The sequence below is a fragment of the Mustelus asterias genome, chromosome 6, assembly GCF_964213995.1.
Source record: "Mustelus asterias chromosome 6, sMusAst1.hap1.1, whole genome shotgun sequence".
Classification (NCBI taxonomy): domain Eukaryota; kingdom Metazoa; phylum Chordata; class Chondrichthyes; order Carcharhiniformes; family Triakidae; genus Mustelus; species Mustelus asterias.
Window position 1 is genome coordinate 43,281,695 of NC_135806.1, and position 26,122 is coordinate 43,307,816.

At 41.6% G+C, this 26,122-nt stretch overlaps 1 protein-coding gene across 3 annotated transcripts in view; it reads right to left on the reverse strand.

Annotated features, from left to right (window-relative positions):
• Positions 1 to 26,122, reverse strand: part of melk (maternal embryonic leucine zipper kinase) — a 101,108-nt gene that overhangs the window by 58,054 nt on the left and 16,932 nt on the right. For all 3 annotated transcript variants that reach the window (XM_078215361.1, XM_078215359.1, XM_078215360.1), the window contains 5 exons: positions 18,073 to 18,216; positions 15,781 to 15,849; positions 12,525 to 12,617; positions 1,766 to 1,864; positions 769 to 837 (listed from right to left, as the gene is read on the reverse strand). In XM_078215361.1, coding sequence (XP_078071487.1) covers positions 769 to 837; positions 1,766 to 1,864; positions 12,525 to 12,617; positions 15,781 to 15,849; positions 18,073 to 18,216 — 474 coding nt within the window. The remainder of the gene's footprint in view (positions 1 to 768; positions 838 to 1,765; positions 1,865 to 12,524; positions 12,618 to 15,780; positions 15,850 to 18,072; positions 18,217 to 26,122) is intronic.

A 26,122-nucleotide genomic window follows, 5' to 3' on the forward strand; every position in this document is an offset into this window, starting at 1 on the left:
ACTGCTGCTTCACAGCTCCTGGGACTTGGGTTCGATTCCCGGCTTGGGTCACTGTCTGTGTGGAGTTTGCGCATTCTCCTCGTGTCTGCGTGGATTTCCTCCCACAGTCCAAAGATGTGCGGGTTAGGTTGATTGGCCATGCTAAAAATTGCCCCTTCGAGTCTTGAGATGCATAGGTTAGAGGGATTAGTGGGTAAATATGTAGGGATATGGGGGTAGGGCCTGAGTGGGATTGTGGTCAGTGCAGACTTGATGGGCCAAATGGCCTCTTTCTGCACTGGAGGGTTTCTATGATTTCTATGATTCAATACTTTAGAAATTAAGTACTAACTGATTTGTTAGAACTTATTACATTCTTGTGAACGTTAGATTTCTAACCAGACAGCTATTCTGCACAGACTGCATTTGCAAAATGTCAGTCTCTAACCATATGGAGTTCTGGAAGTTTTCTTGGCTGCAATGTGAGGGTTGTCTAATATCTGGGTTATCTTGCATACACTTATACATGGTGAAGTTCACAAGTGCCACTCCATTTGTATTTTTCTTCAAGAACACATCTTTTGGAAGGAAGGTAAAGAACTTTGGCACTGCTTGTGATAGGTAGTGTTGAGTGACTCACAATGATCATTATTATTGTCACCAAGCTACACCAACAAAAAAAAAGCCAACAACTTCATAAGTTTTAGTTAAATTAGCATCTTAGGAGAAAAACAGTTTTCAGATTCTTAAATACTTTAAAACAAAGTAACTGGTGCAAGAGAATTCTACCTGCAACATCTGATTCAAAACGAGTACACCTGTAGGTGAGAGCCATTTAGGTACATTATATTTTCCCCTCTGTAAAAAGAAAGAAATATACAGTTTTTAAAAATACTTGCATTAATATCTTCCTTAACTGGTAGCAGGTTCAATATGCCAATAAGATTAAACTCAGGAGTGACATTTATACAGCTTTCTCCTGTTTAAATGTTCACAAAATAATTAGATGATGGTAGAAATCTGAAAGCAGCTGTCAGCCTGGAGACCAGTATCTGATTATATTATTTAAGGATCAAACTTCGAAAGAATGTGACATTGGTGTTACATGTTTGTCATCTGCTGTGCTTTGAGTGCCATATACACCAAGATAAAAGTGGTCAACACAGCTCAATGCTCGAGGTAAACATCTATAAAACTGAACTCCAAGTTTCTGGATTTTAGCCGGCATTCTATTTTGCCGACTCAGATTCAGAAGGAGGGTTAAGAAATACGAGAATCTTTATGAAAAGACTTTAGGAGCAACATTCTGGCATTTGCTGAGGGCTCTTCTTGAAAGTTATGAGATTGCGATTCAAACTTAGTTTTATTTTTAAAACATTTATGCTAATTTTCAGATCTCATGACTTCTTGGTAGGATGCTGTTTCATGGTTCCTCACCCTTATTCCTGAGCATATTTTGACTGCGTCAGTGACCTATTCAACCACGTGTGCATGCACAAACAATTTCTTCAGTTCTGCTTTCAAGTTCCATCAATAGCTGCACATGTCTTTTAACATTATGGATAAACTATGCAAGCTACTGGAATTTCTAATATTATTTTGTCTTAGCAACTGAGCTGCAAATTAAATGTAGACAGCCCAAACTTGGCAATAAAGCTGCAAAACTCGGTGCATTGGCTAAAACAAAATGTTATACACATCATCAATAGAGAAAGAGAGTGAGGATAAAGCGAATGCCAGAATATGTTTATGCAAATACATACAGGCAATGCAAAAAAATCCATACCATGATTTTCTTATACAGAGTCATCACGTTATCATCATCAAATGGGAGAAATCCACAGAGAAGTGCATACAAAAGAACCCCCATGCTCCAGATATCTGCCTGTTAAAGAAAACCATAGAAAAAAATTGTGGCATATAAATATCTTAATTTGAAGCAAAGGACTCAAGCAAATATACATAATGGAGGCATTTTGTGTATTAATTGATAACTATAATATTGTATTTCCCATTAATTCACATCATGTATTAGCTTCATTCAAGAAAAATCACTAAACAAAATATTCTAGACTTCCTAACCGATAGACCGCAATCAGTAAGGATAGGCGATAACATCTCCTCTGTGATCATCCTCAACACCGGTGCCCCACAAGACTGTGTTCTCAGCCCATTACTATACTCTTTATACACCTGTGCGGCCAAATTTCCCTCCAACTCAACTTTCAAGTTTGCTGATGACACCACCATAGTGGGTCGGATCTCAAACAATGATGAGACAGAGTACAGGAAAGAGAGAATCTGGTGAACTGTTGTGACAACAATAATCTCTCCTTCAATGAAAACTTCAGGAAGCGTAGTGGAGGACATGTCCCTGTCTGGACCTCTCATAATCTTATAAACTTCTATCAAGTCGCCTCCTCCTTTCCAGGGAGAACAATCCCAGTTTATTCAATCGCTCCTCATAGCTAATACCCTCCATACCAGACAACATCCTGGTAAACCTTTTCTGTACTCTCTCCAAAGCCTCCACATCCTTCTGGTAGTGTGGTGACCAGAATTGGACACAGTATTCCAAATGTGGCCTAACTAACGTTTTATACAATTGCAACATAATTTGCCAACTTTTATACTTGATGCCCTGTCTGATCAAGGCAAGGATGCCAAATGCTTTCTTCACCACCTTTTCCACCTGTGCTGCCACTTTTTAAGGATCTGTGGACCTGTTCTCCCAGATCTCTCTGTGTCTATGCTCCTGATGGTTCTGCCATTTATTTTATAGCTCCCACCTGAATTGGACCTACCAAAATGCATCACTTTGCATTTGTCCAGATTAAATTCCATCTGCCATTTCTCCGTCCAATTTTCTAGCCTATATCCTGCTGTATTCTCTGACAATCTTCATCACTATCCACAACTCCGCCAATCTTAGTATCATCCGCAAATTTGCTAATCAGACCAGCTACGTTTTCTTCCAAGTCATTTATATATATTACAAACAGCAGAGGTCCCAGCACGGAACACCACTAGTTACAGACCTCCATTCAGAAAAACACCCTTCCATCGCTACCTTCTGTCGTCTTTGGCCAAACTAGTTCTGAATCCATCTTGCAAGTTCACCCCCGATCCCGGGAGATTTAATCTTTTGCACCAGCCTGCCATGAGGGACTTTGTCAAATGCTTTACTAAAGTCCATGTAGACAACATCCACAGCCCTTCCCTCGTCAATCATTTTTGTCACCTCCTCAAAAAACTCAATTAAATTAGAGAGACATGACCTCCCTCGTACAAAACCATGCTGTCGCTAACAAGACCATTCAGTTCCAAATATGTATAAATCCTATTCCTAAGAATCTTCTCCAACAATTTCACTATCACTGACGACAAGCTCACTGGCCTATAATTACCTGGATTATCCTTGCTACCCTTCTTAAATAACGGGACAACATTGGCTATCCTCCAATCCTCTGGAACCTCATCTGTGGCCAATGAAGAAACAGATTTCTGTTAGGGGCCCAGCAATTTCATCTCGTCTCCCTTAGTAATCTGGGGTAGATGCTATCTGGCCCTGGGGATTTGTCTATTTTAATGCTTTTTAATTTACCTCACACTTCCTCCCTCGTAATGATTACAGTTCTAAAGGGTTACACACCCCTCCAAGACACCATCAATCGACGTATCCCTCTCCTTTGTGAATACCAATGCAAAGTACTCATTAAGGATCTCACCCACTTCCTTTGGTTCGACACATAATTTCCCTCCTTTATCCTTAAGTGGACCAACTCTTTCTTTAGCTACCCTCGTGTTCCTAATATGTGCATAAAATGCCTTGGGATTCTCCTTAATCCTGTCTGCCAAGGACATTTTGTGACCTTTTTTTGCCCTCTTAACTCCGTTTGAGCTCTTTTCTACTTTCCCTGTATTCTTCAATTGCTTCATCTGTTTTTAGTTGCCTAGATCTCATGCATGCATCCTTTTCTTTTTGACTAGACTCAAAATCTCCCTGGTCAGGTTCCTGAATCCTGCCTTTCCTGTCCTTCCTTTTCATAGGCACATGCCTGTCCTGCACTCCAATCAACTGCTCCTTAAAAGACTCCCACATGCCAAATATGGATTTACCCTCAAATAGCCTCTTCCAAACAACAGCCTCCAAATCCTGCCTAATCTGGTTGTAATTAGCCTTCCCCCAATTTAGCACCTTAACCCTAGGATAATACTCGTCCTTTTCCATCAATATCTGAAAGCTTAGGGATTGTGGTCACTGTTCGCCATATGTTCCCCCGCTGAAACTTTGATGACCTGACCGGGCTCATTCTCTAGTACTAGGTCCAGTATAGCCCCCTCTCGAAAAGGACTATCCACATTGTTCCAAAAAGCCTTCCTGGACACACTTAACAAATTCCTCACCATCCAAACCCTTGGCCCTAAGGGATTCCCAGTCAATATGAGGAAAATTAAAGTCTCCCACTACAACAATCCTATTATTTCTACACCTGTCTAGAATCTGTTTACATATCCATTCCTCAACTTCCCGTGGGCTGTTGAGAGGCCTGTAGTACACCCCCATCATAGTGACTGTCCTCTTCCTGTTTGAGTTCTACCCAGTGTCTCATTGCATGATTTTTCCAAGGTGTCCTCCCTCTGTACAGCTGTAATATGTTCCCTAGCCAGTACTACCACTCCCTCCACCTCTTTTACCTTCCCTTCTGTCTCGCCTAAAACACTTATATCCCGGAATATTTAGCTGCCAGTCCTGTCCCTCTTTTAAGCAAGTCTCTGTTATCGCAACCACATCCAAGTTCCACGCAAGAATCAAGATTTAGTCTACAATAGACCCAAACACAAGGTGAGGAAAGCTCTGGTGAAGAAATTTGCAAACCATAGGTACAAAATCAGCTGTTTCATTGTGAGCACCAATTAATTTTTGTCCTCCCTCAATTTATTCCTAATCCCAAATACTTTTTGGAAATGAATTTAATTTGTATTATATGAATCAAAACTCGCAGCAAATACTATCTTCCGAGGGCACCATTATTAATAATCACACACTGAAACAACATTTCCACAAGTTAATTTGGAACTTGCCTCCCTTTGTGTGTCCTCAGATTCTAGTGTATTGGATCTTGTGTAACAACATGGCATGGTCTGCATTACGTAGTCCCTTTAGAATTCCAAATAATAGCAATCATATCACTCCGCACTTTGTGAGAATTTTATCCAAATTACACAATTGCTCCTCATAATTCAATTCCTCCATTGCAAAGCGTCGTGTTCCTCTGTATTTTAATAATGGCCAGAATTTTAAGTTTAACCCCCATCCCGTGGGATTTTATGTTGGTTGCGGGGGGGAGCAAGGTTTCTGCCCACCCTGACCTCAGTGATTTTACACTGGGGCAGGCAAGGCCTTGGTCAGGAAGTCCCTCATTGCCCCAATTGAGACCCTTAAGTGGCCAAATAGTGTACCTATTATAGCCTCAAGCACAAAGACACACAAGGTCAGATCTGGTGACGGGGAAGGTCATGGACATCATCTTGAATGGAATACCATTGGATAAACAAAGGAGAAAACACAGGAGAATTCAAGCCATACCGAACAAGGAAATTTGAATTAATCGTACAAAATGCAGTACTGCAATGGGGGACTAGAGTCATCATTCCTCTATGCTTGCAGAATCATATACCGAATCAACTTCATAAAGGATATCTAGGAGTCGTACATATGAAAGGACCTGGTGGCCAGGACTAGACTCAGATTGAAGAAAGAGTAGGACAGTGTTAGGATACAAAATATTCAACACTGCAGCCATGGATTGCCGAAACAATTATGGTAGAGTTCACATTGACTTTGTGGGACCAACCGAGGGATATATGTTTCTTGTCCTCGTGGATGCATATTTCAAATGCCCGAAATCATGATGATGAAATCAACAACAACTGAAAAGATAATTGAATGACTAAACAAGGTATTTGCACAATTTGGCAAACCGGAGCAATTAGTGATTATAGAACTCAGTTCATGTCAAGGGAATTCGTGGACTACTTCAGAAACCCTGGCATACAGCATAATCAGAACTATGCCTTATCATCCTTTCACTAATGGATTGGCAGAGGTTGGAACAACCATCGAAGAATGCCATTAAAGCATTAAGGGATGAAGGACCGTTAGCCAAAAAGAGTAAACAACTTTCTCATATCCTACAGAAACAGCCCACGCGACAACCTAAAACTCTCCAGCAATGTTGTTTCAAAGAGGAAATTGAGAACCAAATTTGATTTGCTCTTATCACCTGACATTTCAACCATGGTAGATTGACAACAACAAACCAAGTTACTTTCCATGAACAGACATTGAAATCAAGATGTTTTGATCAAGAAGAAAGTGTTTTAGCAAGAAATACTCTTCAAGTGGGAACCTGCCATAACACTCGCAAAGACGAGTGCAAACTCTTACTCGGTGCAAACCGATGATAAGAGAATTTGAAGGTGGCACACAGATCAAATTCTTGTCTCAAAAAGGAGAATTCGCTGCATCGGTAACTAACAAACCTACATCTGACATTCAAGGTTTGGAAATCCCTCAATCTATGATCACGATTGAGTCAAATTCAGATTCTACACCAGTTGAACCAACACTATCTGTAAAAGGTGAAGAACTACCAACTTTATCATGTGTCTGAGCTAGGTGGTGAACAGACTACCAAGAGCATAAAAGCAAAGACTCCTGAATGACGATTCTGCCCAAGCCAAACCTACGTCCACCTAAAAGACTCCTGTACTGATTGTGTAAATATAAAACTGTATATAATGATACTTGGCAAAATAATTATTATTCATAGTGAGTAAGAGTTTAAGTTAATGGGGGGGGAGGGACGTTATGTATTGTAAACCAATGCATCTCTGTGTAGTGTGTCACGTGATTATGTGGTGACATCAGAGGCATCTGGGAGATTTTTCCTCTCTTCCATCCTGGACTGTAAGCAAGCAACACATATTTAATAAAGCTCCACGAACGGGTTAAGTAACCCATGGTGTGGCAACCTTTTCATATTTTTTACTTTGCTGTTAAAGTGAGCTTACAACTTTAGAATACACCATGTTACCCTGAAAAGAAAATCAGTTAAATTGTCAAAGCTTCCCATCGTTAACCCAAAATGCCCATCTTATGAGTTTATTTCTATCTAGAAGCTTCTTTATCAAAGAACAAAACAGCACAGGAACAGGCCCTTCGGCCCCCCAAGCCTGCGCCGCTCATGTGCCCAACTGGAGCATTCTTTTGTATCCCTCTATTCCCAGTCTGTTCATGTGGCTATCTAGATAAGTCTTAAACGACCCCAGCGTGTCCGCCTCAATCACCTTGCTTGGCGGTGCATTCCAGGCCCCCACCACCCTCTGTGTAAAATACGTCCCCCTGACATCTGTGTTGAACTTTGCCCCTCTCACCTTGAACCCATGACCCCTTGTGTTCGTCACCTCCGACCTGGGAAAAAGCTTCCCACCGTTCACCCTATCTATGTCCTTCATAATTTTATACACCTCTATTAGGTCACCCCTCATCCTCAGTCTTTCCAGGGAGAAAAACCCCAGTTTACCCAATCTCTCCTCATAGCTAAGACCCTCCATACCAGGCAACATCCTGGTAAACTTTTTCTGTACTCTCTCCAAAGCCTCCATGTCCTTCTGGTAGTGTGGCGACCTGACTGGACGCAGTATTCCAAATGTGGCCTAACCAACGTTCTATACAGCTGCAACATCATATGCCAACTTTTATATTCTATGCCCCGTCCAATAAAGGCAAGCATGCCAAATGCCTTCTTGACCACCCTCTCCACCTGTGCTGCCACCTTTAAGGATCTGTGGACTTGTACAGTAAGAAGTTTAACAACACCAGGTTAAAGTCCAACAGGTTTATTTGGTAGCAAAAGCCACACAAGCTTTCGAGGCTCTGAGCCCCTTCTTCAGGTGAGTGGGAATTCTGTTCACAAACAGAACTTATAAGACACAGACTCAATTTACATGAATAATGGTTGGAATGCGAATACTTACAACTAATCCAGTCTTTAAGAAACAAAACAATGGGAGTGGAGAGAGCATCAAGACAGGCTAAAAAGATGTGTATTGTCTCCAGACAAGACAGCCAGTGAAACTCTGCAGGTCCACGCAACTGTGGGAGTTACAAATAGTGTGACATAAATTCTGATTCTAGGATCGCATGATAAAGACTCAGGAGGAAAAAAGCAGAAATATTTATGTGAAATAGTGTGACATAAACCCAATATCCCGGTTGAGGCCGTCCTTGTGTGTGCGGAACCTGGCTATCAGTTTCTGCTCCGCGACTCTGCGCTGTCGTGTGTCGCGAAGGCCGCCTTGGAGAACGCTTACCCGAATATCAGAGGCCGAATGCCCGTGACCGCTGAAGTGCTCCCCAACAGGAAGAGAACAGTCTTGCCTGGTGATTGTCGAGCGGTGTTCATTCATCCGTTGTCGCAGCGTCTGCATAGTTTCCCCAATGTACCATGCCTCGGGACATCCTTTCTTGCAGCGTATCAGGTAGACAACGTTGGCCGAGTTGCAAGAGTATGTACCGTGTACCTGGTGGATGGTGTTCTCACGTGAGATGATGGCATCTGTGTCGATGATCCGGCACGTCTTGCAGAGGTTGCTGTGGCAGGGTTGTGTGGTGTCTTGGTCACTGTTCTCCTGAAGGCTGGGTAGTTTGCTGCGGACAATGGTCTGTTTGAGGTTGTGCGGTTGTTTGAAGGCAAGAAGTGGGGGTGTGGGGATGGCCTTGGCGAGATGTTCGTCTTCATCAATGACATGTTGAAGGCTCCGGAGGAGATGCCGTAGCTTCTCCGCTCCGGGGAAGTACTGGACAACGAAGGGTACTCTGTCCACTGTGTCCCGTGTTTGTCTTCTGAGGAGGTCGGTGCGGTTTTTCGCTGTGGCGCGTTGGAACTGTTGATCAATGAGTCTAGCGCCATATCCTGTTCTTATGAGGGCATCTTTCAGCGTCTGGAGGTGTCTGTTGCGATCCTCCTCATCCGAGCAGATCCTGTGTATACGGAGGGCTTGTCCGTAGGGGATGGCTTCTTTAACGTGTTTAGGGTGGAAGCTGGAGAAGTGGACTTGTACACCCAGGTCCCTCTGTGTGTCTATACTCCTGATGGTTCTGCCATTTATTGTATAGCTCCCCCTTACATTAGATCTACTAAAATGCATCACTTCGCATTTATCTGGATTAAATTCCATCTGCCATTTCTCCGCCCAATGTTCCAGCCTATCTATATCCTGCTGTATTCTCTGACAATGTTCATCACTATCCGCAACTCCAGCAATCTTTGTGTCGTCCACAAACTTACTGATCACACCAGCTACATCTTCCTCCAAATCATTTATATACATCACAAACAGCAGAGGTCCCAGTACAGAGCCCTGCGGAACGCCGCTAGTCACAGACCTCCAACCGGAAAAAGACCCCTCCACTGTTACCCTCTGTCTTCTATGGCCAAGCCAGTTCTCCACCCATCTAGTTAGCTCATCTTTTATCCTGTGAGATTTAACCTTTTGCACCAGCCTGCCATGAGCCTGCCAAGTGTTTCAATAGCTTCATCAGATTCACTTGTTTTGCCAGTTTTACTTTGGCTATCTTTTAAAAAACAAGTCACATCTTTCTCTAGTCCCCAATTATTTCCAGAAGGAATGTTTCAGAATTCCTGTAACTTACTGCCTTCTTTCCTTAATAATCATCTTATATATTTATTCAGCTCCTAAGATTTATTTATCTTAACTTTACAGCTGTTTTGACAATCAAACTAATAATAATGTGAAGGGTTGCAACTTAATTCTGTAAATTTGCAAATTAATGGGAACATCCAGTGAAACTTTATTATTGTGACTGATTTGGTCAACAACCTAAATGTTGTATGTCATCAATTCCATGTTGCACTACTGCATAGCACTCAGCCATTTTAAATGGCTGTTTAGATAGTTGCTCACTCCTTGGGCGGGATTTTACAGCCACGCTCGTCCCGAAACCATAAAATCATGCTCGAGGTCAATGGACTTTTCCATGGTCTGCCCCTTGTCCACTCCGATTTTTGTGGTGGGCAGGACAGTAAACTTCTGGTCCTTGTTACTGATATATTACTCAAACTTTTAGTATAATGAAGTAGTATTAGCACTTTTATTTTATCTAATTCCACTTCCAAGTCATTCAAGTTATCTGCCTGTCTCTAGTAGGGTCGGAGTGAAAGAATGATCACTTTTGCAGTCAGTGCAGCCATCAGTTGTCATATCCTTAAACAATTCCTCTGCATTATTGTTAATATAACTAGAAAGGTTATGCTTCACTTTTGTTATCCTCAATTTGAAATTTTTCCTTGCCATTTTGATGTCTCTTTTCCACTCCAAGCATACCTGTTGGTATCGGTTACAATTTAGTGCCATTTCTCTGTATGACTTTAAAATGCCACCCCCCCCCCCCCCCCCCCCCCCACACACAATCATGAGTTGCTTGCTAACCCCATTTAACCAAGCAGATGTGCCTTCTTGTTTCTTCCCTTTGCTTTGCAATGAGCGCACATTGATCCATTGCATTCATAATCACCTCCCCCCACAAAAGAACTCCATGATTCCTCCATTTTCCAAGCCATATTCAAACCCACCTAAAGTTGATCCTCTTAACATTGGGCAATTTTGTTTTAGTTGCTTCTCCAACCTTGTAAAAAAAAAATCCAGAGCATGATTTTCAAATAAAATCATGTTGTGGTCACTCAACTTAAATAGATAAAACAGCTCATTAGCTCTTTAAGTTTCATAACAGTAAAAGGTTTAATTGATATACCTATGATCAACATTGTGAAGTCAGTTAGAAAGAAGATTTAGGACTGAGTTGAGGAGGAACTTCTTCACACAAGGGGTTGTGAATCTATGGAATTCCCTGCCCAGTGAAGCAGTTGAGGCTATCTCATTGAATGTTTTTAAGGCAAGGATAGATAAATTTTTGAACAGTAAAAGAATTAATGGTTATGGTGAGCGGGCGGGTAAGTGGAGCTGAGTCCATGAAAAGATCAGCCATGATCTTATTGAATGGCGGAGCAGGCTCAAGGGGCCAGATGGCCTACTCCTGCTCCTAGTTCTTATGTTCAAAAATAGTATAGAGGTTTTCCAGGAAGTTACAAGAGATGAGGGACATCATTTAAAATGATTTGTAATGGGTAGGTCATGCTTGATGAACCCAATTTGATTTTTCTGAAGAGAGGATTAATGCAGTAGACAGGGGAATGTCTATGGATGTGCTTTTACGGACTCCCAGAAGGTGTTCAATAAGTCCAAGGATGAGTGTGACAGAAGACAACAAAAATTCTGAATTTTGTTTGTGACAAGGAATTGTGTAATTCAGGCACTTTTTATGATCTGTACTAAATGCAAATACTTCTAAGCCACTTCAGATGGTGAATTATTAGAATTCTAGTGGGTAAAAACATTAGATTTCCCTTTCTTTACTTGTTTTTTTAAATTTAAGGAATGTGAGCATCGCAGGCTAGGCCAGCATTTATTGCCCATCCCAAATTGCCATTGACAGGGTGGTGGTGAGCTGCCTTCCTGAACCTCCATGTGGTGTAGGTACACCTACAGTGCTGTTAGGGAAGGTGTTCCAGAATTTTGACCCAGTGACAATGTGGAACAGCTGATATATTTCCACATCAAGATGGTGAGTGGCTTGGAGGGAAACTTCCAGGTGATGGTTTTCTCAAGTGCCTGTTGCCCTGGTTTTCTAGATGGTGGCAATCTTGGGTTTGGAAGGTGCTGTTGCAGACACTGCCAGCACAGCCTTCGCTTGCCTGAGGAAGAGAGTGTTTGAAGACCAGGACCTCAGACCTGGCGCCAAGCCCAATGTCTACAGAGCAGTAGTGCAAACCACCCTCCCATATGGCTCAGAGATGTGGACTATGTACAGCAGACTTCTCAAAACCCTGGAGAAGTACCACCAGCACTGCTTCCACAAGTTTCTGTAAATCCATCGGTAGGATAGGCACAACAACTTTAGTGTTCTCGCTCAGGCCAATATCCCCAACATCAAAGCGTTCCCCTGCTAGATCAGTTCTGCGGTGCAGGCCATAACATCTGCATGCCTGACACAAGTCTCCTGAAACAAGCACTCTACTCGGGAGTTTTGACACAGCAAGTGACCTCCAGAAGGAAAGGAGAAACTCTTCAAGGACACCATCAGAACCTCCTCAAAAAGGTGCAGCAGCCCCGCAGGACAACTGGGAATAGTCCTTTCGAGAGATGATACTGGCATGATGGATCAAATGGATTACACCTAATTGGGCTCCAAGGCCAAATGGTACCCACATACAAGATTAGAAGAGTGAGTCAGACAGGTTAGGATGCTATCAGTTTGTTTTCCACATCAAGGGTCTTGGTGGAGCAACACAATGCCAGATTTGTCTAAGAGTAGGAAAGATCTTTATCAATCTGAGGAAGTAGTTTGTTAATTTTGACATTTCTGATAAAAAAATATTTCAATAGAATACTTCACTTACCTCGGAGCCAATGTAAGCCTTCCCTTGAATAAGTTCAGGTGCTGCATAAGCAGGGCTACCACAGCATGTTTTTAAATGGTAATCTAAACCACCCTGCAATAGATAAAACTGAAGCTGTAATAGATTTCGACACACACCAACAGAATGCAGCAGTTCTGCAAACTCTCAAGTTAAAGAAATGTTCAGTTACTTTGCCAATTTCATCCTTTATTGTAACTTTTTTCCCTAACTTCATAAACTTCAGTTTGGATACACTGTCTTTCCTCAAATACCTCAGTTACCCTGGTCAACTTTACCTAATGTCTATTTTCCAGAGCAGTCACAGGTTAATAACCAACAGTGTAAAATCTAGTTGGTAGTTCCCCTCCGTATTCCAGAGATGCCAAGATCAATGTATTTTACTTTACTAATAGTGATACGAGCCCCATAACCCTTGCAAACTCTTATCAGTTAATGAATGTCACACCACCTTTATAGACTACAAAAAGGTGATTCAAATCAACTCATAGATGTGACAATATTAATCTATTTTGCTTGTTAGGAACTGAAGGCTGAAGCATTTCAAGATAAGTAAATTCCTTGACCGTATTGGAAGGGTTAAATTGCAATAAGCTTGATTTGCAAACAGTGGAGCAAACAAATATACGAAAACTTAAAGCACAACTGCCTTCTTAATACTAGTTTCATTAGGATCAATCTTTTCTCCTGTACTGTACTGTACATAATGTACTGAAATCCCATTAGGTTAATCTCAAGACAGAATTTACAACGACACCACACATCTCAGCACATTGCTGATGTACCTAATAACATATCCTTGTATCAGGTCCATATTAATATGGTATTCAGGGTTTATGCAAGTTATTTACCCACTATTCCTTTGGAAGAGAATAAACTTACATTTCTAGAGCAACCACAGCATGTCCCAAAGCACTCCAAAACCATTCATTGGTACAAACACGGTTATTAAGCAGGTGAATACAACAAAATTATGTACAGCAATTCTCTTAAATAGCAATTAAGATCAGTTAAATCTGTTTTTCCATCATTTTGATTGAGGAAGGAATGAAGGAGAGGACATTGGGAGGACTCCATGGCTGGGATTCTCTCAATGCCAAATGTATGTAAAAATGGGAGTAACTCCCGCTGGTTTGTTTCAGCGGGATTTTCAAAATGAATCTCCCACACTCGGAGCACTGCAAAGTGCCTCAGGGAGATTCACGCTGAAAATCCAGGGGTGGGGCCAATCCCGCTGGCGAGGCCGGCAGCATAGTGCTGAGTGGGCCACTGTGCATGCGCCGATCTGTCATAGCAGAGATTGGTGCATGTGCACTAGCCCCACACTGCCAGCCTCTCACTGGCAAGCCCAACAACACCCCCCTCCCCCCCCCCCCCCCCCCCCCCCCCCCCCAAATCGCTGCCCCTGCGACACCTCCCCACAGATCACTGGAATCCCGGACATCTCTGGGCCAACCCAATTGCTGCCCACCCCAGCTGGCACTGCCAGGCTGGCAATGCCCAGAGCACGCTCTTACTCCTGACCTCCTGGTGGGCCTCCATGATCTCCCTTCATTCCAGCGGGGTTGTGGCGCTAGCTCCCCATTAGTGAGGAGCTGTTGTAAACCCCACTGGAGTGAACCACTCCTGGCGTGTGGTGGTAATTTGGGGGGGGGGGGGGGGGGGGGGGGAGGATAGTGCTGATTTAACTTCAGATGTGGAGCTTTTTAAAAATGTATTGTTCATTTATTGACAGTTATTAGTTTCAATAATATGTAGATTCTTGGCAGATTATCACTCTTGATTCTCCCAGGATAACATTTTAAGTGTGAGCAAGATTAGAAAACTACAGCTGCATAAGTTAACCATTTGCATTAAAGGAGCTTTAGGCATGTTAAATTTGGATCAGTCTTTAAAATCAGACTCAAAATCAAGGCCCTGTCATTTCAGCCGAACATAAAAGCTGCCCTGACAGAAGAACTGGGCGATTTTCTGTGTTCTGGCCAATATTTGTTCCTCAACCAACACTCAGTACAAATGATCTTGCCACTTATTTAATTGCTGCTTGTGGAACCTAGTTGTGTGCAAATTGTCTCCCATGTTTCCCACATGGTGTGCAGGTTATGTGGATTGGCCATACTAAATTGCTACCTAGTGTCTAAGATGTTCAGATTAGGCAGATTGGGCCTGGGTGAGGTACTCTTTCAGAGGGTTGGTGTAGACTTGATGCAGCGAATGGCCTCTTCTGCACTATTGGGGTTCTATGACCACACTTTGAAAAGTGACTAATTGGCTATAAAGAGCTTTGGGATATTCAGAGGCTCTGATAGCCTTATGCAAGTTCTTTCTTCAGTATAGCAAAGCAGGAAGATTGAAGAATTAACTAATTTGATAAAGTGTTTGTTGAAATAAATACACGTTTTGCTATATTCTATCAAGGGTACAATATTTCACGCTGAAGCACAGTGACCAATAATCAAAAAAAAGCTTGCTGCTGCATGATTGTAGCTACTCCTGCCAAGAGATCTGCTGTCCTGGTAAATCATGTTTGTCTATGTTGCACCATCCTCACACGCAATGTAGCTCGTCTGTAACATCTATCATCCAAATACACCTAAGCTGGCTCATCTTTCTGCTGCCCTCCACTTTGCCCTCTAGAAGAGATCTTTGTAGCTTTTCAGCTCTGATCAAGTGGCTGAAATGCTGACATTTTCTTTTCAGCTGTCATATTATAAGAGTATTTTTTGCTCTTGAAATTTCAAACATCTCCTCATTTGTCTTATTGTCTGTATTTGGAATTTTTAACATATACCTTAGCATCCACATTTAAAAGGTTTCTATTTTCTTCCACTGTCCAGGTTTGAGACATACAGGTAAGTTGATAGAATATAGCACCTTACAATTTTTTTCCCGATTTCAAGCTTGAGCACCACAAGCACAATGTAACCAAAAGTGCAGTAGCTGCAGAAAATATGGATAATACAAAAACTTTTCAAAATGTAACAGAGAAGGTTAACTGCTGAATTTTCTGGTTACCAGGATGAGCACATAACTAGACATCTCTGTGGTACAGATTTATCAGTGCTGAAGCTTCAAAGAGCTTTGACCAAAAAAGCAATAAATCGCACCAGTTAAATTTTTAGTTCTGGGGTAAAGATTGTAGCCTAAATGTTGCCAGAATTTTGTACTTAAAATACACCAACAGCTTCACAAAACTAAGTGCATAACACAAAATTCTTGCAGGGATAGCTGTACTTGCCTTTGGTTTCGCACATAGGCCAAAATCAATTAGTTTTAAATTATGATCTTCATCTATCAGTAGATTTTCCTATGGAAGAAAAAGTTAGAATACTTAATACAAACACAGACACTGAATAGCTGGCCTTGCATCAAGACCTGGCCATCATGACTAATAAGTGCTGGAAAATCATGAACTGCATGAGAGGAGAGAAAACATCTCTCTAAATCCCAAGAGACTAAAACAGATGCACCAGAACATTGGTCCATCATTGGAGCTCCAACATATTCAACTGTTGTAAACCTTGGTTCTATTCTGCCTGTTTGGCAAGCTAATACATTCTGTTAAATGACCTTCATGTAGAGGCCACTGTTACACAATAATATAATGGGAGTTCAGAGGCTTTCCAGGAAATGACACATACTGCACACGGCTGTGAACACAGCAGAGAAACAAAGGAGGTCTTTTTCTGGTTTCCAGCCAACAGAATATCCAGCCTGGGAATTAAGATCAGGATAAAATTATCAGTACATAACTGTTGTTTTAGTTTCATACACAAACCTACACTTCCCAACTACATTCAAAAGTCACACAAGTTCTAACTAGAATTACCTCTGGGGGCTAAATTTTCCGCTCCCGCCCGCTACGGGAATTGTAGCGGTCGGGACACGGACCATGCAAGTGTCTGTTTACCTCAGATGGGATTTTCCGACCTTGGAGGGCACAGCCAGAAATTTTGCCCCAGATGTTTGCAGCTGAGCCTGCCTGGCAAATGTGTTGTATAACGTAATGAGCTATACCATATAACATTTCCAAAAGTCCAAGGGATTTAAAGAGTCAATCCAAATACACTTCACCCACAACATACCAATTAAAATTGCGATATCCAACAAAGAGTGAATTTTGCTTCCGCAGTTTCCTTCAGTAACTAAAAATAATTCGGCTGGAATCCTGCAGATCAGATTTTTCTCCCTTCTTGTGTTCCTGGAGCTCCAACATAACACAAAACTTGGAGGCTTTGTGAATGACAAAGAGGACAATATAGAATTTTGAAATGATATAGACAAGTTGGAGTAGTATGCAGATAGATGACAGATGAAGTTCCATGCGGAGAAGTGTGAGGTGATGCATTTTGGAAGTAAGAATATGGAAAGACTATAAAAAATAAGGGGCAAATTCTTAAGGGGGTGCAGGAGCAGAAGGACCTGGGCAAACATATGCATAGATCATGAAAGATGGCATGACAGGTAGAGAGCAGTTAATAAAGCATATAGTATTTAGAGCTTTATTAATAGGAGCATAGAACATAAGAGCAAGGAGGTTATGTTGAACTGATACAAGACACAAGTTAGACCTCAGCTGGAATACTGTGTACAGTTCTGGGTGCTGCACTATAGGAAGGATGGAAAATATCGGAGAGTGTGCAGAAGAGGTTTACAAGAATGATCCCTGGGATCAGAAACTTCAGTTATGAGGGTAGATTGGAGAGATTAGAATTGTTCTCCTTGGAGAGGAGAAGGTGAAGAGGAGATTTGATACAAATGTTGAAAATCATGATTTGATTTATTATTGTCACATGTACTGGGATACAGTGAAAAATATTGTTTTTTGCTATACAGGCAAAACATACCGTTCGTAAAGAACATAGGGGAAGAGAAAAGGATAGGGTGCAGAATATAGTGTTGTAGTTACAGGTAGGGTGAAGAGAAAGATCAGCTTAACATATGATAGGACCATTCAAAAGTCTGATGACAGCAGGGAAGAAGCTCTTCTTGAATCTGTTGGCAATGAAGGGCTGGACAAAGTAAATAGGTAGAAGCCATTCCCACTGGTAAAAGGATCAGGAACAAGAGAACACAGATTTAAATGATTTTCAAAAGAAGCAAAATGTGATGGGCGAAAAAAACCTTTTTCACACTAGTTCACACTGGAATGCACTGCCTGGAAGTATGGTGGAGGCAGGTTCAATTGAGGCATTTAAGAGGGCATCAGATGATTACTTGAATAGAAACAATGTGCAGGAGTACGGGGAAAAGTGAGGGGAATGGCACTAAGACATGATGCTTGTTTGGTAAGCCGGTACAGGCACGTTGGGCCAAATGGCCTCCTTCGGCACCATAACAATTTTGTGATTGTGTGATATAATAGTTGGTTGCCCTTAATGTCCTCTGATGCTTCGAAAGCCAATGCAGTATGGGGAATCAACAGTGTCTTTTCTCCACTGTAGATTTTTTTAAAGTTTGATAATATATTGACTTCAAATAACATGCACATGGCTAAATTACAAATAATTCTCTTTCTGGTGATACATACCGGTTTAAGGTCCCGATGAGCATACCCTTGGCTGTGAACATAAGCCACGGCTGATACAATTTGACGGAAAAAGATCCGAGCTTCTTCTTCTGATAATCGGTCTTTTGCAATAATGTAATCAAACAACTCTCCACCAGGACAATACTGCAATAAAAATGTTAGTGTGTACAGCATAAAAATTGATTTTTAAAAGAGAACATGCAAAGATGAAAGTTAAATGCTCTCAAAACATTGATATTGATTTGACCTCCAGTTTGTTTCATGTTAACTTTTGATAAAATTGGAATCACCACATGTAATGGAACAATAACTTGCATTTCTGGAATGTCTTTAACTTTTTAAAATATCCCAAGATGCTTCACAGGGCATTATCAATAAAAATTCAATACCAAGTCATATGTGGAGATATTATTCAAGTGACCAAAGCATCTTAATGTAGAGGTGAAGCAGTTTAAGAAGGGAATTTCAGAACCCAGGGTTCAGGCAAATGGAAGTAGAGATGCAAATAATGGACCAATTAAAACTGATGTTCAAGGAGCAGCAGATACCTCTGAAGGAGTTTACAGAGATAAGAAAAAGCAAGGCCATAGATGGATTCTAAAAACAAAGATTGAGAATGATAAAATTGTGGTGTTGCTGGATTGAAAGCCGGTGTAGGCTAGCAATGACAAGATTTTGAGACACACAATTCGGTGCAAGTTTGGATGTGTTGAAAGTTTATGAAGGGTGGAAAGTGGGAGGCCAGCCAGGAATGTATTGGAATAGCCAAATTTGGAAATAATAAAGGCATGGATGAGGGTTTCCATAGAGGAATTCAAGAAATAGAAGTGGATGATCTTGGAGATGGAATAAATGAGGTGGGAAGCTGATGCAAAGATTGCAAATAATCTGGCAGTTTTTGACAGTTGCCAAGGAGAGGGATGGAATCTGCAGGTAGAGTTTGGAATGATGACAGAACACAATGGTTATGTTTAACTGGAGGAATAGGGAGTATTTGGAGGTGAATAGTATCAACGCATTTAAGGGATGCTAGATAAGCCTGAGGTTAGGTCGATTGGCTATGCTAAATTGCCCCTTAGGTATCCTGGGATGCGTAAGTTAGAGGGATCAGTGGGGCAAATATGTGGGGTGATGGGGATAGGACCTGGGTGGGATTGTTGTTGGTGCAGAATTGATGGGCCGAATGGCCACCTTCTGAACTGTAGGGTTTCTATACTCTCCATAACTAGGAAACAAGGCTGGAACTGAAGCTAAACTAGGTGAAAATCTTCTTACTGGGAAGAACAGTTGGAAATCTTCAAAAAGGTAATCAATGGAGTTCGAAAGAAATGTATGCCACCAAAAGTTAAAAATATGCAAGCTAAGTTTGAGGCACTGTAGATGAATAAAGACAAATTAATATCTAAAGAAAGAAAAAGGCAAGAATAGGTATTTAGATACTAATAGAAAAATAAGCAATAAGTCTAAAAGGCAATTAGATATTACAGAAAATCAAATTATCAAGGAATATAAAAAGGAATGAGCGTTGGACAGATACCTAAATAAAATGGAAAATCAAAGTAAGGATATAGCCATTAAAGGATAGGCAAAGTAAACCCACAGACATCCATAGTGACTTTGCCTCAGTTTTTACTGAAGCAGATTACGAATCAACATTTCACAGGAGGTTGAACTTAAAAAGAACAAACAATTGGGGTAGAAAGGGAACAAATAATTAACACACAAGCGAAACTAAAGAATATACTTGGATGGTGTATGCCCATGTATATTCAAGAAAACTATGGAAGAGATAGCAGAGACATTGGTTGATATATAAAAAGTTATATCGAACAGAACACCCCATAGTTAATTACAGAAATATGCCATGCAATTTCATGTTTTTAAACAAAACAAAAATATTATATACAAGAATGAAACAAAGCAAGTACTATTAACTTGTAGTGTTAGGAACTTAATTCTACTTTTTTTTATTTCTTCCCAGTGATTCCCTTATACATGATAAGAATTTTAGAGGTTCATAGAAATGTAGAAACATAGAAAATAGGAGCGGGTCATTCGGCCCTCAAGCCTGCTCCATCATTCAATATGATCATGACTGATCTTCTATCTCAATGCCAGGCTCTCCCCGTACCTTTAGAGTCTAGAAATCTATTTCCATCTGACTTGGCCTCCACAGCCTTTGGTAGAGAATGTCACAGGTTCAGCAGCCTATGAATGAACAAGCCTCTCCTCATCTCAACTGCACGTTGAGTGCTGCCAGATTGTGAGGAGTGCTTTTCGAGTTGACTGAACATGGAGTTAGGTGAAATAGGCAGCAGAGGCTACGAGGGAGAGTGCTGATTGGTCAGTAAGTGTTATTTTTTTCTTTTTGCTCTTGGCATTGTAGTTGTTGTATGCTACAATAGTGTTTGTCTAATTTCTGTGGTTTATAGTTTGAAAAGATTATATTTGGTAGTAACAAGGAGCAGGAAAGAAGGGCCCCAGAAAATTGGATATAATCTGAAACAAAACATCTTTCAAAAGTTTAATTTAAAGGGGTAAAACATGACAGGAGAGCTCCAAGCCGTGGTTTGCTCCTCTTGCACCATGTGGCAGGCTGGGGACAGTTCCAGTCCCCTGGGGCAGCATGTGTGCAGGAAGTGTCTCCAGCTACAGCTCCTGGAAGCTCGAGTTTCAGAGCTGGAGTGGCGGCTGGAGACACTATGGAGCATCCGCGAGTCAGAGTGTATCATGGATAGCACGTATAGAGAGGTGGTCACACCGCAGGCTCAGACTCCGCAAGCAGGAAGGGAATGGATGACCACCAGACAGATCAAGAGAGATAGGCAGGTAGTGCGGGAATCTTCTGTGGCCATTCCCCTGCAAAACAGGCTTTAGATACTGTTGAGGGGAATGACCTCTCTAGGGAAAGCAGCAGCAGCCAAACTGGCTGCACCACGGTTGGTTCTGCTGCAGAGGGGAGGGGTAAAAAGTGTGCCAGTGCAATAGTTACAGGGGATTCAATGGTAAGGGGAATAGACAGGTGTTTCTGTGGCTGTAAACAAGACTCCAGGATGGTACGTTGTCTCCCTGGTGCTAGGGTCAAGGATATCTCAGAGCGGAGAGGGCGAACAGCCAGTGGTTGTAGTACACATTGGTACAAACGACATAGGTTAAAAAAAAAGGGATGCGGTCCTAAAGGCAGAATACAGGGAGCTAGGAAAAAAGTTAAGAAATCGGACCTCAAAAGGTAGTGATCTCAGGATTACTACCGGTGCCACGTGCTAGTCAGAGTAGAAATGACAGGATATATTGGATAAATACGCGGCTGAAGAGATGGTGTCAGGCGAAGGGTTTCAGATTCCTGGGGCATTGGGACCAGTTCTGGGAGAGATGGGACCTGTACAAATTGGATGGGTTACACCTGGGCAGGACCGGGATTGATGTCCTAGGGGACGTGTTTGCTAAAGCGGTTGGGGAAGATTTAAACTAATATGCCAGGGGGATGGGAACCTATGTAAGGAGTCCGAGAAGGAGGGAGCAAGGACAAAATGTGGGGAGAAGGTTCCAACTACATCAAAAATCAGGAAGAAAGTTAAAAGGAAGGAGAACTCAGATGTTTTTAATGGAAGTGTTAGAATTTAAAAAAGGTACAAAAACGAGCAAGGGCACGTATGCTCATAGTATTCGAAACAAGGTAAATGAGTTGATGGCACAAATCATTGCAAACGAGTATGATTTGGTGGCCATTACAGAGACATGGATGCAAGATGGTCACAACTGGGAGTTAAATATCCAGGGATCTCAGACTTTTCAGAGGGACCGACAGGAAGGTAAGAGGTGGTATAGCTCTGATATTTAAAGATGACATCAGGGCGGTAGTGAGAGATGATATAGGTTCTATGGAAAAAAAGGTTAAATCCATTTGGATGGAAATGAGAAATATTGAGAAAAAGTCACTGATAGGTATAGTCTATAGGCCACCAAATAATATCATGATGGGGCGAGAAATAAACAAAGAAGTAACTGATGCATGTAAAAATGGCACAGCAATCATCATGGGGGATTTTAATCTACATATCAATTGGTCAAACCAGGTCGGTCAAGGCAGCCTTGAGGAGGAGTTCATAGAATGTATCCGCGATAGCTTCCTTGAACAGTATGTAATGGAACCTACGAGGGAGCAAGCTATCCTAGATCTGGTCCTGTGTAATGAGACTGGAAAAATTAATGATCTTACAATTAGGGATCCTCTCGGAAGAAGTGATCACAGTATAGTTGAATTTAAAATACAGATGGAGCGTGAGAAGGTAAAATCCAATCCCAGTGTCTTGTGCTTAAACAAAGAAGACTACAATGGGATGAGGGAGGAGTTGGCTAAGGTAGACTGGGAGCAAAAACATTATGGTGGGACAATTGAGGGACAGTGGAGGACTTTGAAAGCGATCTTTCACAGTGCTCAGCAAAAGTACATACCAGTGATAAGGACGGACTATAGAAAAAGAGATAATCAGCCATGGATATCTAAGGAAATAAAGGAGGGTATCAAATTGAAAGAAAAGGCATACAAAGTGGCAAAGATTAGTGGGAAAGTAGAGGATTGGGAAATCTTTAAAGGTCAACAGAAAGCCACGAAAAAAGCTATAAAGAAAAGTAAGTTGGATTAGGAGAGTCGACTAGCTCAGAATATAAAAACAGATAGCAAAAGTTTCTACAAATATATAAAACGAAAAAGAGTGGCTAAAGTAAACATTGGTCCTTTAGAGGATGAGAAGGGGGATGTAATAACTGGAAATGAGAAAATGGCTGAGGCATTGAACAGGTATTTTGTGTCGGTCTTCACAGTGGAAGACACAAATAACATGCCCAAAATTGATCACAGGATGGCTCTGGCAGGTGAGGACCTAAAAACTATTTTCACAAAAGAGGTAGTGTTGGGCAAGCTAATGGGGCTGAAGGTAGACAAGTCTCCTGGCCCTGATGGAATGCATCCCAGGGTACTGAAAAAGATGGCGGGGGAAATAGCAAATGCACTAATGGTAATTTACCAAAATTCGCTGGACTCTGGGGTGGTTCCTGCAGATTGGAAAACAGCAAATGTGACGCCACTGTTTAAAAAAGGAGGTAGACAAAAGGCAGGTAACTATAGGCCGGTTAATTTAACTTCTGTAGTAGGGAAAATGCTTGAATCTATCAAGGAAGAAATTGCGAGACATCTGGATATAAATTGTCCCATTGGTAAGACGCAGCATGGATTCATGAAGGGCAAGTCATGTTTGACGAATTTGGTGGAATTCTTTGAGAAAATTACATGCGCAGTGGACAATGGGGAACCTGTGGATATGGTGTATCTGGATTTTCAGAAGGCATCTGACAAGGTGCCGCACCAAAGACTGCTCCATAAGATAAAGGTGCACAGTGTTACGGGTAATGTACTAGCATGGATAGAGGATTGGTTAACTAACAGAAAGCAAAGAGTGGAGGTAAATGAGTGTTTTACTGGTTGGCGATCAGTGACTAGTGGTGTGCCTCAGGGATCATGTTGGGATCACAACCGTTTACGATTTACATAGATGATTTGGAGTTGGGGACCAAGTGTAGTGTGTCAAAATTCGCAGATGACACTAAGATGAGTGGTAGAGCATGCTGAAAGTCTGCAAAGGGATATAGATAGTCTAAGTGAGTGGGCGAGGGTCTGGCGGATGGAGTACAATGTTGGTAAATGTGAGGTCATCCATTTTGGTAACAGCAGCAGCAAAATGGACTATTATTTAAATGGTAAAAAATTGCAGCATGATGCGGTGCAAAGGGACCTGGGTGTCCTTGTGCAAGAATCACATGGAGTTGGTTTGCAGGTAATTGAGGAAAATTGAATTTTGTCCTTCATTGCTAGAGGGATGGAGTTTAAAAACAGCGAGGTTATGTTGCAGCTGTATAAGGTGTTGGTGAGGCCACACCTGGAGTACTGTGTACAGTTTTGGTCTCCTTACTTGAGAAAGGATATACTGGCACTGGAAGGGGTGCAGAGGAAATTCACTAGGTTGATTCCAGAGTTGAGAGGGTTGGCTTATGAGGAGAGACTGAGTAGACTGGGCTCTACTCATTGGAATTCAGAAGAATGAGGGGAGATCTTATAGAAACATATAAGATTATGAAGGGAATAGATAAGATAGAAGCAGGGAAGTTGTTTCCACTGGCGGGTGAAACTAGAACTAGGGGGCATGGCCTCAAAATAAGGGGGAGTAGATTTAGGGCTGAGTTGAGGAGGAATTTCTTCACACAAAGGGCTGTGAATCTGTGGAATTCCCTGCCCAGTGAAGCAGTTGAGGCTATCTCATTGAATGTTTTTAAGGCAAGGATAGATAGATTTTTGAAGAGTAAAGGAATTAAGGGTTATGGTGAGCAGGTGAGTAAGTGGAGCTGAGTCCACGAGAAGATCAGCCATGATCTTATTGAATGGCGGAGCAGGCTCGAGGGGCCAGATGGCCCATTCCTGCACTTAGTTCTTATGTTCTTATCTCAGTCCTAAATGATCTTCCCTGTACCCTGAGACTGAGACCCCTTGTTCTCGACCCCTCAGCCAGAGGAAACACTATCCCTCCACCCAGCCTGTTCAACCCTGTCAGACTTTGTACATTTCAATGAAATCCCCTCTCATTCTTCGAAACTCCAGTGACTACACGCCTAGTCAACTCAATCTTTCCTCATACAACAGTCCGATGAACCTTCACTGCACTCCCTCTATGGCAAGTACATCCTTCATCAACTCATTTACTTATGTAGGAACCAACCCACAAGATATGCCACAGCCCTCTATAATTCACTAATTCTATGTCAGTGTTCCAGCTGTTCAGAGAGATAAGATTTTATGAGGTTCCTTCTGTTAGCATTACGGCTGAGGGAACCTCCAACTGTTATTTAATACCTTAAGACTGTTGATACCCAGCTCCTTATTCTGGTTGTCCGCAGATGCTTCATCCAGCTTTTCAAGTGAACTCTGCTGACTGCTTTCTGCCACTTGGCTCTGTGAGGACCATTGTAGATTTCTTCATCAAGCTATACGCTTGGCAAATCTTCCAGCTGCTTTTCCCTCATGAAATCCAAACTGAAATTTGAGCCCTTTGACATTTTTAAAATGCAGGCCAGACTAACAATACTGTTGCTGGCTCTTAAAATCATTGAGATGCAGTCTACACCAAAGCAAACCTACTGCCTGCTCTCTTAAACAAAAGAACCTTCCATCCCATACCCATCTCTAAGACAACATGGTATGCTTTTGGATGTCCTCAAATAGATATGTAAATTAATTATTTTACCTTCAACATAACTCTTGATTTTGTACCCTATAGGATTAGTGCATTTTGTTTTTCTGATTCTTTCTCCAGAATTTCTGTCTCCAGCAGGAAACTCTCTTCTTGACTAATGCCCTTAACCTCTTCACATACTTAAATAAAAGATTTAAATTACTTAAGTGGCGACCTTCTGGCTCTGCCACAAGTCTAACAATAGGTAATCTATATTCCCATTATCAATTCCAACTTGATTGAATAAACACAGACTACCTTCAAGTGTAACTAACTACGGCTTGTTTGAGTTGCACTTACCAGTTTTTCAACCAGATGGCCCCATTTATCTATAGTTAAAATTTTAAATCCCTAAAACTGAAGGTGGTTATATTCTAAAATGTATGGATTATGAATTAGATTGTTACAACAGATAAGGTACCATAAAGCATGCTCATGATAAAGATTGAGGCATGTGATGTTATGGGCAAACTGTTGAATAAACAGCCATTTAAAATATAGAAAGCAGAGAATAGAGTAGATTGGAGGAAGGTGGAAAATGGTGTTTCACATAAATCGGTGCTTTCAGAAAGACCACTGTTATTCATGACTGACACTCATGATCTGGATTTAGCAATAAGGTAAAGTCACCATAGTCCCAGATAATCATAGACTGCTCTCCCCTTTTGAGAGAGAGAGCTGACTATGGTGATTTAACCTGAGGATCATCTCACCTCAGGCAAGGGGCAAGGTTGAGAAGACAGGCCTTCATGAATAAGTAATTCAAT